General features: G+C 37.8%; 1 protein-coding gene across 1 annotated transcript; it reads left to right on the top strand.

The window, feature by feature from the left end:
* Window positions 1-8,020: 8,020 nt before the first annotated feature.
* On the top strand, window positions 8,021-15,907 carry LOC137266343 (uncharacterized). The gene is made up of 3 exons (XM_067801829.1): window positions 8,021-8,423; window positions 10,260-10,476; window positions 15,388-15,907. The coding sequence occupies exons 1-3, from the start codon at window positions 8,021-8,023 to the stop codon at window positions 15,563-15,565; spliced, it is 798 nt and encodes a 265-aa protein (XP_067657930.1). The 3' UTR covers window positions 15,566-15,907.
* The last annotated feature ends 527 nt before the right edge of the window (window positions 15,908-16,434 follow it).

Below are 16,434 nucleotides of genomic sequence, written 5' to 3'. Positions count from 1 at the left end.
TTGTAAGTCAAAAATACTTAATCAATGACTGTGCTAGATTCATATGTCAGACAGTGCGCCGAGTAGGGCACACTCATACTGCTTACAATGTGAGAAAGAAAAAAGTCTGTCCCAAAACAGTTTTAGGTGGGTTGGTTTATGTGAAAGAGAGATCCACAGAACTAGATAAAGATGCATCGTCTTCATTATTGAGGTGTGCTTCTGACGATGAAAGCGTCCGTTTTTGAATTAACTCAATTGAACACTTTCGATGACACCAAGCGTCATCACTGATTTCAGTTAACTATTTAAATGTTTTTTTGCCTCTGACACCCAGTGGGATCTGTGACGTCGGATAATCAAGGCTGGTTATTTTGTGGCGTTGACGTGATGTACTGAATGCATTTACTTGTTACAATTGTATTAGTATTCTAAATGTAAGTAAGGAGGCGCTGTGTAGAACCCATCCTACCTGACGTAGATGATCTGCATTGATTTCATATACACTTGAACGGCGTGTTTACTTCCAGTTTCATTGCTGTAAGAGCTGACGCGCGTAACGATTTGTTTTTGGTTCTTTTATTATTATTTTATTTCTCATATCTATTTATATTTTGGAGAGGGGTGAATCAAGGTGGGTCGGTGTCATGCAATGCAAACCCATCCTAACTGATTTAGATCAGCAATGATTCCTTGAACATTGAAGTAGCGGTAATAGACCATGAGCGCATGTTCAGTTTTGCCAGCGAGCAAGCCAAGCGTTAGCTGGCGCCAGTTTCGCAAAGAGGTAGAGTTTATAATTCTCTCAGTTTGTGAACCATGTCGGAACCACGATCTGAACGAAATGCATATGAGTCCCGTTTAAATGAACTACAGGAAATGGAGGGGGAAGATCTGGAATGTCCCTAAGACCCATGAACAACTTATAAATAATTTAAAAACAATAGTTCTGTTCGTTTAAATTGCGTTGTCTTTCACTTCCGTTATTTTAATGGAATGAAGATTGGCAAGAATGGGTCTTTTATGAACAACATGTTTCCTAATAGGAAGTTTACATGATATCACAAGACCAGGAAACTGATTAATATAAATGTTTGTCGCTTGTATGTTTTTCCGTGGCTCTCTGGAATAAGCCTTAACAGTGACAGCCTACTTCAAGTTTCAGTTGGGAAATCCCCAGCAAAAGATATATATGCACAGCGTTGTTTTTCATCTTCACACCCTTTAGTCTCGTTCATTCCTGAACAAAGTGACTGGAGACTGGCAACGTCCTGATAGACTGGAAAAGTGTCGGACAACACGATGGTGATCGGATATATTCAGCGACCGGTCCTTGAGAACAAAATGAAGACATATACACCTAAACTATCCACTTCTTTCTAAATACAGTTTTACCTCAGCATCAACTCATAGCATGTTTGCAACACTTTTGATGTTCAGTCAGCTGACCAAGGATGACATAAACTGACTACGCCTTCACTGAAAACTTGTATAAAAATTTCCCTATTACTTTACCAATGTCGGCCATCTTTATATGTCCTGAAAACACAAAAATGTTTTACGACGCTCTGTCACTATGACTGAGGTAAATGACATTTCTCACTGAATGGGAACATCATGGTGTTGTAATTAAACTTAAACCATTTACGTGGAACCTGTTGTACCAATTCAAGTACAACTTCAATTTCCTCATGTCATCATCAGATTGCAAACATTTACAACCAGAAACGGGATTCACAGTTTGTATCCATTTACGGTATCGAACCCGGACCTTCGATATAACGAGCGGACGAGTTGATCTACCCCACCGCCCCAAACTGAAAACGGTATTATCGTAGGACATGCAAAGCATACTGACGTGCCTGTCCCGTTTTTCAACAAACTATTCTTTCCACGACAGAACTGGACTATGAGGGACAGTGTAGAACTAATGCCACCTATAGAACTCTCAGCTGATGATTTAGATGAAATTATCTTTGATAACAAGGGACTGGAATAAGCGATGCTTCAAATATACATTCTACTGTTCGTGGTAGTTTTACGATCATGTATCATGCTGTGAACACACCCGGTGAGGATGTGTTTAACCACTGTGTATCATGGTATGTACATGTCTTGTGGGGGATGTGTTTAACCACTGTGTATCAAGCAACGTATGCGTCCTGTGGGCATATGTTCAACCACCGTGTGTCATGCTGTGTGCTCGTCCCGTTGGATGTGTTTAAACACTGTGTCATGCTATATACATGTCCTGTGGGGATGTGTTTAACAACCATGTGCCATGCTATGAACACGTCCGGAGGGGATGAGTTAAACCACCGTGTGTCATGCTGTGTGCACGTCCTGTTGGATGTGTTTAACGACTGTGTGTCATTATGTGTACACGTCCTGTTGGGAATGTGGACTACGTTTACACATCTCGAGAACCATGTACACTTGATGTTTGTTACACTGGGCCAGGCAATGGTGAGTGAGTGAGTTTAGTTTTACGCCGCTTTTTAGCAATATTCAAGCAATATGACGGCAGGGGACACCGGAAAAGGGCTTCACATATTGTACCCATATGGGGAATCGAACCCGGGTCTTCGGCGTGACGAGCGAACGCTTTAACCACTAGGCTACCCCGCCGCCCCCCTGGCAATGGGGTCATATGTATATCTGAAACTGATGATGAACTTTATTTAACATAAGAAGTACAAAAAGATATGTTCATATTCATAAACAAAACAAAAAGCAATATCGCTAAAACTGACGCACTCATTCACTCAATCCAAGTAGGTTGTTGTAACATTTTGCTGATTTTTTAAGAAATGAACGGCTTCATCAGATATAAGGCAACATTTACCGAAACAGAAGAGAATGTACATACAAGTGCGCAACAACAACTGATCTAGGTATTTTTCTATTTTGTGTTTTTCGTGCTGTTATCGTTAAAACTATAAGCTATCCGCCGTTAATATTTTTCATATCAAATTAAATGGAAAGCTTTTTCCTCTGGCCGCAAAATGGGAATGTGGTCACGCATGGAACGTGAATATAATTTTATGCCGCTTTACAAACTATTCCCGCAATACCACCCAAGCAGACATGGGATTCACACCTTATAGTCGTACGGGGCATGATACACAAATGTAGCAAGAGAAGAAAATCATAATTATAAAGATATCTCATTCCCTGCTCTCTGCAATTAAAATACGTAGCTATGGCAATGTACTCAGCGTAAAGAAATGAACTCGCCTTATTGTGTCACTACGAAACAATATAAATATTTAGATTGTTTTGAGAAAACTAATGATTTTGTTTTCAGTGTTGCATATTAACGCGTATTATTAATCGGTTCAGAGACTAAAAGTCTGTTTTCCATAAAACTGGTCTTCATGTAGGTGCAATAGGTGAAATACATTTCTGGTGCTCCCTGCACTCACTCACTTACGCAGTCACTCACTCACTCACTCAGTCGACATCATGGTTGCTGGAGAGGAAATTACTAGTATTCATGAAGAATATATTTAATGTTATTTCGTTTGGTGCCAGTATATATAGCTTTATTTTATACATGACACATGAAGCTCTTAGTCAGACTTGGCCTTCAGCAAACTATGTTTGTCTTCATTATTGACCACCACGTCGGGATATCAGGCCCGCTGACTTATTTCATATATGTGACTCGTGAAGGTCCCGGGGAAGAACAGGCCTTCAGCAAGCCATGCTTAAGGGCATCGTGTAGTCAAGCTCACTGACGTGGTTGACACATTCCATCGGTTCCCAGTTGTGCAGATCGAGGCCCATGTTGTTGATCACTGGGTTGTCTGGTCCAGATAGCTGGAATATTGCTGAGTGCGGCGTAAAACTAAACGCACTCACTCACTATTTTATTTATGTCATCGTATTGCAATAACATAAATGAAGATGTCAATAACTTGATTGTCTGACTGTATTATTTACTGAAATACTGCGACGTTAAGCAAGCAACCACCAAACAAACAAGGCTATGTCCGCTGATTCGTTATTGCTTCTTTTAAGTATTTGCCACAAGTAGGTGACAGAAGTCACACGCTGTACAGACTAAGTCAAACCGAAAAAGCCAGGTTGGTCATCCAATTGAATTCAAAATCCCAGCTTCCAAATGAGTAATTAATTTGGTCAGTAGGTTGGTTGGTTGGTTGAATGGTTGGTTGAATGGTTGGTTGAATGGTTGGTTGAATGGTTGATTGGTTGGTTGAATGGTTGGTTGGTTGGTTGGTTGGTTGGTTGGTTGGTTTACGCCGCGCTCAGCAATATTCCAACTATATGGCAGAGACCGGTAAATAATCGAGTCTGGACCAGACAATCCTGTGATAAACAGCATGAGAATCGATATACGTAGTTGGGATAAGATGACATGTGTCAACCAAGTCAGCGAAACTAACCTCTTACGACAGGCATGGGTTATTGCGGATCAGTTCTAACCCTGATCGCCAATTGTGTGAGTGTTGAATGTTACCTGTGAAGCAGGGCATTATTTGCCTTCATACAAACATTAGGTGTCATGTCTGACATTCAGTGAACCATTTATAATTTGCAGTGTACGTTTGCCTATCATGGAATCTGCCGCTGTTTAAAATCGCAGCAGGTCTTCTCTGCTGTTGACATTTACATTTACGTGACATTAGTATTTTATAACCCTGATATTCTAAGATATATGCTCATGGTTATTCACGGTTCTGCGGAAGCGCTCATTCTGAAGAACGGCGTTTGGTCCAATTTACGTAACATTACTATCACACGAAAACTCGGACATTCTCGGACATTCATGCTAATGGTTCTATGAAAGTGAATAATTATTGGGTGAATCTTCATCCTGTGGAATGACGGAACACTACTATCACACGGTAACTCGGACATTCTCGGCCATTCATGCTAATGGTTCTATAAAAGTGAATAATTATTGGGTGAATCTTCATCCTGTGGAATGACGGAACACTACTATCACACAGTAACTCGGACATTCTCGGCCATTCATGCTAATGGTTCTATGAAAGTGAATAATTATTGGGTGAATCTTCATCCTGTGGAATGACGGAACACTACTATCACACGGTAACTCAGACATTCTCGGACATGTACTAATGGTTCTATGAAAGTGAATAATTATTGGGTGAATCTTCATTCTGTGGAATGACGGAACACTACTATCACACGGTAATTCGGACATTGTCTGATATATACTCATGGTTCTGGGAGAGTGAATAATTACTCGGTGAATAATTACTCGGTGAATAATTACTCGGTGAATGGAATTTACGTGACATTACTATGACGCAGTAACGCGGACATTCTCTGATATATGTTCATGGTTATTCACACTTCAACGTCTTATTCTGCTGGGTGTGTCTACGTCAAATGGACTCTGAAAATAAGCCGGACTGGTCATTCTCTGGCGTTGAAGTTTTATACTTAATTATTGCTGATTATTGCATAGATGCGTACTTGGGCGTGATAGGGGCTATTACAGTTTTATCGCTTTTGTTTCTTCTGACATTTTATTCTACTTACCTACAGTTAATATAACCACTTTCGTGTTGAAACCCAATGTCACCCCATCCACCCTCACACGTTCAGCTGTGTTTTGCGAGGCACTTCCGTTATGGCATATCTGAGCATTCTAATAAAGTCTGTATATTTTCCTTAACGATACCCCTTTGTCTAGGATATTTCTCCATCTAAGCAATTAACTTGTCTCCGGGGACGTCTGCGTTCACGCAAGCTCTTGCCAGTAGTCAGAAATTAAATATGTATCGAAATCCGCTTCGTCTTGATTCGATTTTTTTTCCGGAGCCTGTTAAGTTTCTGACGGATTATGAGAATGGCACGCCACGGACAATGTACCGATGTGCAATTTAAAAGAAGCGCAAAAACCAATAAGCACTGGGGAAAGCTGATTTGAGATATTAGACTAATGTCGACTTGTAAAATACAATTTTACGATGTCAATGATTCATATCTATGAAACTAAATTTGCTGCAGGGTTTATCAATTTGTATCATTTTGAATCTGCTGAATATATGGAATTTATTTATTTATGAAACAACGTGTGGGGTTTATGGGTAGAGATGGTCGGCTTGTCCATGTTGTTGCTAATCAGATACAGGTCTGGGTTTGGATCTGAGCACCGTATACATGGTTTCACCTTCCACGACATACCAGGGCGTGGTTCCATAAAAAGATCTCAGACCTACGTTGGTAGTAAGTGTGCGTGTAAGACTTGGAGTTCGATCACGTCAAGCAACAGGGTCCAGTCCCTCGAGGGCACATGCACACAGAAATGTACTGTCACATGTCTAAAAAAACGTATACGTGAACAATCTTTGGTCCCTAGCGAATTTTAACGTGTCATTCAGTCAGTCAGCATACGACTTAGTGATTCAAACAACTACACTAACTGACACAAAGTGATGCAGAATACGGATTGTTTCAGGTTCGATAAAAAAACGAATAACTGTCTTTCCAAAGTATCTCCACGACCCTACATTTACGTTTTGGTATTTGTGTATATTTATATACCCGTATTGAGTATATTTTACACATGGCGAAATGTTGACATTATATTTGCACAGGAGAGCACCCGTTTATTACAGCCTGCACTAAAGGGATAGAAGAATGATCTGTTTGTTTCAGAAATTTCTTTGATTGTTCACTTGAATTCAGGATACTTCTGTCTCCATTACTAAACCCGTCTTGTCCGACTGTCACATTATTTATTCAATAACAATACATTTTAGAATTAAAATGTTATCATAACAGCACAGAAAGACGATAAACGTTTATAATAAAGTGTAATAATAGGGTGGCTTTCTATACACTCTATCAAGCCATGACTCAGACATCTGACCAACATTTGCCAACATATCTCTTAAAGTAACTTTTTTTAATTGCAAAACTTTTACGTGTACTTTATACACTTTAAATATTACAATTCAAATATTTTCTGTTTATTTTCCAATTTTTATTGCTTTAATAATATTTTCTTAAAGGATTTTAAATGCGCATTTGCCGCTCTGTGAAAACTAGCTGTATTGTACAAGAGCACATGTTACAGAGATCTGTAACATCAGAAGAAAGTTGCCGCTCTAACTAATGAATACATTCAAAACGTTCGCCACTTTATTTGCTTTTATCAAATCAAATATTGTAATATTTTCCTCACGGATGTAATAATTGGTGTTTGACAGAATGGAAACTGACAGGGAGGAGAGTCAGTCCGTCAGCCAGAAACTGATATTGAGATAAAGAGCCACGGCAGTTATCATTGTGAATTTCAACGATCGGAAAATGAGCGACATTTAAACTTTATTGTTGTATAATCACTTCCATACCAGCAAGGAAATTCGATTTGTATTGACCGAACAATTGCCTCAAGTTATAATGGTCTATAACAAAGGGAAAAACATCATAGATACATTTGTCTGACAAGGGTACAACATACATAATCTAATCCTATTTCATTCGTTCCTAACCTTTCGGATCTCCTTGTTTGAAAGCGACATTCAGAACCGAGGTTATTAAAAATATTCTCGGACGAAAAATGCCTCATTAATACACGGCTAAATGACCAACAATATTGGCGAATAATTTAAAGCTTTTTAATGCACTTTCTCTTGGATAATTTGCCAGACGGGCTGTTAATACGATTGCAGGTCGCCTGCACCGATCGATTACTTTAATTGAAAAGCAAACACATGCTAACCCTTGCCAACCCCCATTCTGTTTCATTACATAAAGGCGGGGCCTTGGCGAAGGGATGTAATCAGCGTCTATCCTTCAACTCTGCTAATAGCACCAATCAGGCAAATTTGGGACTTAAACGTTGCTTTAGAACAATATATCCCGCTTGAATTGGCTTGGACGGGAGGACATCTTCGGACTGGGGTTGAGAGAAGGACGGCAGGAATCGCTCCCGGCGTCTGGATTGTTATTGGAAGCTGGGAACGATCCGGCGAAAAAAGGCATCTCCGAGATTTTTGACATTGCCAAATAGATTTTTTCGTAGCCTGGGAGAATAATGTTAGTTGAAAACTCAAAACGTTCTGACGTACTCAGTCCAGATATGTCTGATTCTGAGAGTTCTACCTCCAAAGGTGAAGAGTCAGACGGGCGGGTGACATCAAATTGTGAACCGGATAAACGGATGGAATCAAGCAAACCTTCCAAACACCTTGCGTTTAGTGTGGAGAGGATTTTGGGAAGTGAAACGAAACTTATTAAAAATAGCGACGATGTGGAGAAAAAATCTGACATTTCTGATAGTGCCTCACATTCGGACTCAGTGTTTTCTTACAATAAGTTAAACACGACAGGAGGCAGTCATTTGGAGGTTTATGGTCCCCCATCTGGGAGACCGGTTTGGCCCGAGCTTTACAACTACATGTGCCCTTGGTCCGGCTTACAACGGGACAGACATGGCAGTAAGTCATTTTTATATTACATATAATTACATATAATTGTATTGATTTGTAAATGCTTCATATGATATTATCAGTGCATTGCAGTGTGTGTCGTCTCGAAGATCCAATAGTCTATGACAATGTATTTTCTATAGTGGGTATTCTTTCCCAGTCAATAAAATAGTCGTTTATTGTTTATTTGTAATTGTTCAAACATCCACTTTCCATAACGTTATATGTAGCAAAAGTTTTGTTATGAAAATTAAGTTCGGAAATTACAGATTGAATGACAATATATCACAAAATAATGTTGTTTATCATTATAAATTTGATTTTTACTCATTGACAGTGTGTGTAGCGATTGTAACTGAATATATACAAAACAAATTCTGATATAATTTTAAATCAGAGATATTTTACTTGACACACATGTGTGCTGTATGTTGCATGAATAGGGAAAAGTAAAGCTTCACACCTTTACACAGCAGTGTGAGAGACAAACCTCTATTTCCAAGTTCTTCGTTTTCGCCTGTTTCTGTGTGTTGTGAAGAAACGTGCCAGCTAACGACAACTGGCTGGCTGTCACGTGTAAATTCCATTGTTGTACTTATTAAGGAAATTAGCGACAGACATTGTCTGCCCTGTCGTTTAAAGGCGTTTATTTACTTCCCTCTCTTACAGACCCGTCAACAGCGATTGTGTAAATTCATTTAACCATCACAAGCATTTTTGCCAAAAACAAGCCGTTTTCCAAGAAACACGTGTCTTGTTACATTCTTTTGATTTGCCACAAAAACAGGTATTCATTGTGTATTAAATCCATAAAGGCGTTGAAACATTTAAATCATGCCATTCTGATGCACTTATAACAAGATAAGAGCACAGGGAGGACTGTTGTTTTCATTTTTTAAATATTTATTAAATTAAAAACACCAATGATAAATCATTTCAATTTTAAAATTTCATAAATACTATTCAAAGCAACGACGCATTCCTGTGTTTGGTTTTCCCAGCCGAAAAAGGTAGACACGGCACTTTGTTTTCATCCTTGAACCTATTCTTAATCTCATTTGATGAACGTTTCTCCATAAACCTGGGATTATTGATTTAAATGTATAATAGTTCCGTGAAGAATGTATAGACGCGTCTCGCTGTCACTCACGAAGAAAAAAACAAAACGCAACAACAATAGAGCACACTTCAAACACGATCGTTCTGTTCCCTTGTCCGTTATTCGTATGCACGTAAGAGTTGTTTAAATTGGGTTTATTTTTAATTTTTTTCCTCTTTCTTATCATTCTCTCCAAATACACGAGATGTGTATTTACAACGAACATGACTTGATGATTATTATTGCTGTAGAAATGACAGAAAATCAATAATTTTTCATTTTTCCTCACGGAAAAGAGCAATCAGTTAATACAGAGTCTCCATTGATATTGCACCTCATTCTTAATCTAACTATGTACGCTTGAAGGATCTGGTGACTTGGTAATATGAAAGAATAACTTTGGCTAACAAGCAGAGAACTGATATAGAATTGCTACTGTATGCTTTATAACTGAATGTTAGATAGGTTTAAGAAACTCTGGTTTTCGAGATTATTATTGAAATATTTTAAAGTTTATGTCGAAAATGAAAACATGCATTTTTCTGAACACTAATGAATCTTTCCTAATTTCCAAATAATCTTTTAATACGTACATGTTTATGACTGTCATACCAATCGCAGCTGTGCCTTTAATCGGTTCATTGTCTTTATAGTATTGTCGTGAGTTCATGTTTGGTTGTATGAAATTGTGGCTGAAAAACATTTGGATTTGGCAAATCATTGCATCAAGTTGCATTTTGTTACAGTGGTCAGACGGGTTGGTCATCCGTACCAAAATCGTACTCCCCCGAAGCGGAAAAAGCCTAGAACAGCGTTCACTCGGCAACAGGTAATGGAGCTAGAGAAAAGGTTTTCTCGACAGAAATACCTGGCGTCAGCAGAAAGGTCCAGTCTGGCCAAATCACTGAAGATGACCGATGCCCAGGTGAAGACGTGGTTCCAGAATAGGAGGACGAAATGGCGGTCAGTGCAGTTCTGTTAGCCTGAGTTAGAATCAGTTATAAGGGAGAACCAGCCTTCTTTGAGGATAATGAAATAAGTACAACATCTTTGAACTTAAAGAAATATTTTTGTTATCTAGAATTAGAGCTAGTGCCAAAGGGATGGCCAACCTTCTCGAGGATAATGAAATAATCACACAAAGTTGGAGCAATACATTAGAGATTGGCGGGTACTCATAGACATAATTATTTAACAAACAATATGATACTATGCTATCGCATGCAGTATTATATAGTATTATATGCTATGATAAACATATTCATTGACACATGCTATGATAACAATTATATATATAGTTAGTTAGTTAGTTAGTTAGTTAGTTAGTTAGTTAGTTAGTTAGTGTATGACACATACATTTAGTTATGACACATTTAATGTTAGTAAAGTATAAGTTTCATTTCTCCGAACATTCCAAAGCTAAAGGTTACGTATTTGACACATCCAAAGAATTAATTTTTGCATGTCAAAACAATCAATATATAAAAATATGAAAATTTCTTACGTCATGACAAGTAAAATAACATGGGAACTACTCGAACTGGAGATAGTGAGCATAAACCTTTATCAGAGAAATACACTACACCTAAATAGGTATATTCCTAGATCGGGAGTGGTCGAGTGCAGTCGAGTGTTGATACGTGAAGTCGGGAGTGGTCGGGTGTGAAAATACTGTACAAACTGACTGTTGATGTTTGAATATGTATAGACTTTGCTTGACATCTGCAAGACAAATATACTGCATTAATGCTTTATATTGTTTTGTTTGTTTGGCTTTTTGGGGGTTTGTTTTGCTTTTATTTAGTTAGTTTTTGCTTTATGTTTGTTGTTGTTGTTTTGTTGGGTTTTTTTGTTTTCGTTTGTTTGTGTTGTGTTGTTTTGTTTTATTTTGTTTGTTTTTTTGTTTTGTGGGGTTTTTTGTTTTTTGTCTGTTTGTTTCTTTTCTTTTCTTTTTTTTTTGAGGGGGGGTGAATGTTTGCTTTGGTTTTTTATTGCTTTTTTTTAATTAAAATATTTTAGTGCAATAGGATCTCAATGCTCTTAGCATGCCATTCCAAGATCGTCACAGTGAAATTTAAGCGCGGATTCCTCGTATGCGAAGATTCGATTTCTCGTGATACAGATACACTACGGGATGTTTCTATTTACATTGTATTGACGGGTCTAAATGTGCATTCGTGATCATGCATAAGAGTCACATGATTTTATGACTTTCCTCCAGTACAACTGACAGACTGTATGATATTGTCGAAATCCATTGTTGTGAAAGTTTCAAACAGCAACATGATGACAACGGTATATGTTAGTGTATATACGTACAACATAATATTTCTTATAAATTACCGACCGGCCGTTACTTTGAAATTAATAACAAACCAAACACAAACAAACAAACAAACAGGCTATCACTGTGTCTGGATATAGCGGAATTTGTTTCCAAAGTAAGTAAATATATAAGAAGTTATCTACACGACTATGATAAAAAAACGATCATTTGCCTAAACACATGCCCATGTAATTATTACCAAGTCTGCACAATTCGGATAAAGCTAAATTCTGTTTTATGTAAAAATACATAGATATGTTTTACGACCCCTGTCAAAATTCAGACACATTCACAAAATCTATAAATTTCACAGGGGAAAGCTTTAAAATGCAAATGCTTAAAACCTTTCTCAATATCAAATACAAGTGTCATTAACATTTAGATTTATCGTAATTCTTACGTTACCAACAAAAATATCGATTTGTTATAAATAATCATGGAGAGCTGACGCACTGCAATCTAAAACAGTTATGATAATAAAATGCACAATCTCTCGGCAGGAATATGTAGTTGGGATTTGTGCCTAGTCCCCGTGGTACAGCTAGTCAAGTCATTTTCAAGTGGCATTTGTCATGCTCAAAGCAAAACTATCACAAATCGGATAATTTACCAAAACAATTTTGCAGATGACATATCTTCGCCGTGTTAGTTGAATTATGAACGAACTGATAGATTGTTCAAGTCAACCAGTCCTTGTTCGACAGAGGCTGGTTTTAATGTTGGCTGACAATTTAAATCAATACGTTAAACAAGAACCCAGGGGACTCTTCCCATAGGAGCAACAAGTTCGGATGTGAAATTAGGAAGTGTAAGGTGATAGTACACAGCTAATTGTTAACGATATTAGCCTGATTTAAGCTCTGTTAATTTCGAAGTGATGGAAATATAATACAGTAAACCTACCTTAGCGAGTTGTCGTTCATTGGTCTCGAGTTTCCTGGTCATTAATAGAAATATTATACCTTTAGAATCATTTCAAAATCGGTGATAGTTTATTCATTGGTTTGCACTTGTTAAATATCTTGAAACGGAGTTATTGCGGCTCAAATGCGGGTACCTGTTGATGTTACGGAAAGAGACGTCCAGACGTACCGAAGCAATGTTTTTAAGATGATTCTAACGGGATCTAGGGGTTCATGTTCGCTGACTCAGTTCATGCCTACCGGCTTATAATCACTGGATTGTCTTGTCTGGATCGGATTATGTACATGACTTAAATATACCTGAGATAGTGAGCGCAGCGTTAAACAGCATACAAACCAAGTACAGGCGGAATACCTTCTTCTCTAGCCTGGTACTAATAGAGCGGGTCTTTCGTTGTTTGACGTTAACGTCCGTACGTTATGGCATAGCTTGTCGTTAGCACATGACTGCGGGTATATGTAACCCCAAAACTTACTCACTAGAAATATCGCACACCATTTTACGAACGACGTCTTCAGCATCAACTTCAGAGTATCCAAAGATCGTTTCACAGCTATGTTGTGATGTACTGGCTGTCGTCATAATGACGTCGATCAGGTGGTATAGTGGTAATGTAAAGCTCATTGTTTTTCATTTACAGTAACAATGACAATATGAACAAATGAGTAAGTGTGGTAATATTTATGAGGTAAGGGTTACATAAATAACAATAACAGTTGGTTGGTAACCTGGTAGCTGGAGTAGTAGTAGTAGTAGTAGTAGCAGTAGTAGTAGTAGTAGTAGCAGCAGCAGTAGTAGTAGTAGTAGTAGTTGTAGTAGTAGTAGTAGTAGCAGTACTAGTAGTACTAGTAGTATTATTAGGACTAGTACTAGAAACAAAATTATGATGATGTCATCATCACCATCATCATAGCAATAATAATATATATAAATATTAACATAATAATATATGTGCAGATAGAATAATGTTGAATACGTACCGTAGTAGTAGTAGTAGTAGTAGTAGCAGCAGCAGCAGCAGCAGCAGCAGTAGTAGTAGTAGTAGTTGTTGTTGTTGTTCTTGTTGTAGCAGCAGCAGCAACAGCTGATTGGTTGTATCTTTCATCTATAATGATATATTAATATTAACCCATATCAAAGACGATCATCCCTACGGGCGTGAATTATAGTTACTTTATGATTATGATACTAATAATAATAATGATACAGAAACCATGAACGATCACGCTCAACACGCCGGATCAACTAGACAAACACGGACGTATTTTTCTCCTCGATGCCAATATCGCGATGTTAAGACGTTCATGCACAGACATCCTGAAGCCTAAAGGCGGGTTTGTTTTTGCTCCTTAGAACTTTAAAACTTCTTCAGTACTTTGACGTTTCAAACAACGATCCTACACTTTACTCGACTAATGTCTCACGTTTTTAGATATATACGCATATATCAAGATCTCGTTTACTGGCATTCCAATACATCAAATGGGTAATAGTCTTGAAGTACACCAGAACGTTTTAAAGTGCCTAAGAGCATGGAACTCATTTAATTGTTTTTCTCCGAATGGACTCAGTAGGGCATTCTAATTATGTGCTACACATTATTCGATATATGAAGCATTCTTGTTTCCTCTATCAAGAGGGTTACATTATGTACTTGGAAATAATTTGATGATGACTTTATGACTGCAAAAATAGCAACGACCAAATAGTAATCTGTCATCTCAACAACTACTTAAGATTAGTTGCTGCTCACCTGATGATATTGTCTTGACAACTACTTATAGTATGACTTAGAGTTATAGGTTAACATGCTCGATTAAATAAACGTTTGACAGGTTACCTATAATTAAACGTTTGACGGGTTACCTACACATGTGTAATTATATAGTACTTACCAATACATCTAAATCAAATAGGTCATCTGGCTAGCTATTCTCAAAACGTTCGTAGCCATACGGACTTCTTAAGCCTATTATTAACACATTGGCTACGATCAAAGTTAAGAATTCTTGGGCTACGACCGTTTCGAGAATAAAGGCCGAGATCTTTAGTCAAGTAATCATTTATATGATGTGCGGAAAGACTGAAACAGGCACAAGTAAATGTCCTACGTTCAAATTAATGCATTCAAATGAAAGAGTTTGTGTTCATATGTATTTCTGAGTTAATAAGAAGTTAATATGGAAATGTGAACTTACAATATTTTCCCATACTTCCCTTTCAGTTACATGACAATGTAAAAAGAAAATGCAAGTGATAAAAATATAGATATGAGATTATACTTAACCATAACGACCCGTTAAACTGTACTGGATCTGAGTGAGCGTAGTTTTACACCGGCTTTATCAATATTCCAGTATATCACAACGGGGGACACCATAAATGAGCTTCACACATTGTACCCAAATTTGGAATCGAACCCAAGTCTTCGGTATGACGAGCGAACACTTTAACCACTAGACTACCCCCACCGCCTCTGTATTGGATGTATTTAGTTGTATTGAATATATATCAGGGTGTTATTATCTAGAACCTTCATCTGCCATGTAACAAAACCATTTGAAATCAATTATGTAAGCGTCTTCATAACATGGTTCTATTCAATGTTCCATCTTCGTTCACAGACGCCAGACTGCAGAGGAGCGGGAAATAGAACGCCAGGCAGCTCAGAAGTTCCTCATGAGTCTCCGGTCTGAGGAGGGTAATCAGATGTACCCGCCACTGTGTGTGCCCCCTCCCAACCCCTCATTCCGACTGGTACCCCCGTCAGTAGAGCGGAGTCTGGATGACTCCCATACATAGCCCCAGGGAGGGGTAGTGAACTTTGTGATGCTTACTTGTTTGACGTTCATGCAATCATGGATATTTGTTTGTATAAAAGTGTGTATATACTGCGATATGTATAGAAGATTTTGACATATGATTTATTAGCAGTAGACTGACGGCGAAGGGAATTCCTCCTTATTCACAACGATTGTTTTCACCCTCATCGATGGATTCTGCTGTTGGACGTTGATCCTTTTCTTCACAGCATCGCTCACACGGATGTTATTATCCTATATTTTTGTTAACATTTTTATGTCATGCGTTAAGATTTCATTTGTATACAGTTTTTACATCTTCCTTCATTGATTACCTAATCAAAAATGCCTGTTCTATTTACTTGTATTATTCGTACACATGGTGTATATGGTATGCAAATAAGGGTATAATTGTACCTTTATTTATTTCATACATCAACTATAATAATAGTATAATAATAGTAATAATAACAGAGTTCAATGATGACGGAAATAACCACTTTTTAAGTTTCATTTACAACTTTAAAATGAGTAATTTATCCAGCAATAGGGGGAATATGTTCCGACGAAAAACGAATCGTATATACAGAAATGATTTATGTGGGATGACTCGAAGATGCACATATGTGTAAAGATGTACTATAAGGTTTTGTCAATAAAGTTTTATTCACTTGACATGCATGTTTGTTATTTATATGTTTATTTATTTTATATAACAAAAGATCCATGCAAACATGTGCATATTTTGACAATGGTGTGAACGCTAGGGAACCGCTGTCACGTGATCCTTAAAATGTGGCCCAGGTTCGAATACCACATTTCCACTGTTTCTATGTTTGTCGTTGATAAAAGGATGCGGTGTTGTCAGTG

Source organism: Haliotis asinina, chromosome 15, assembly GCF_037392515.1.
Source record: "Haliotis asinina isolate JCU_RB_2024 chromosome 15, JCU_Hal_asi_v2, whole genome shotgun sequence".
NCBI lineage: Eukaryota > Metazoa > Mollusca > Gastropoda > Lepetellida > Haliotidae > Haliotis > Haliotis asinina.
Note: the sequence above shows the minus strand (reverse complement) of the source record. Positions and strands in the feature narration are given on the sequence as shown.

Coding starts and splice junctions, on each gene's coding strand:
- LOC137266343 (XM_067801829.1), top strand. CDS start 8,021: ATGTTAGTTGAAAACTCAAAACGTTCTGACGTACTCAGTCCAGATATG. Junction 8,424..10,259: donor ACAACGGGACAGACATGGCA/GTAAGTCATTTT, acceptor ATTTTGTTACAG/TGGTCAGACGGGTTGGTCAT. Junction 10,477..15,387: donor AATAGGAGGACGAAATGGCG/GTCAGTGCAGTT, acceptor CTTCGTTCACAG/ACGCCAGACTGCAGAGGAGC.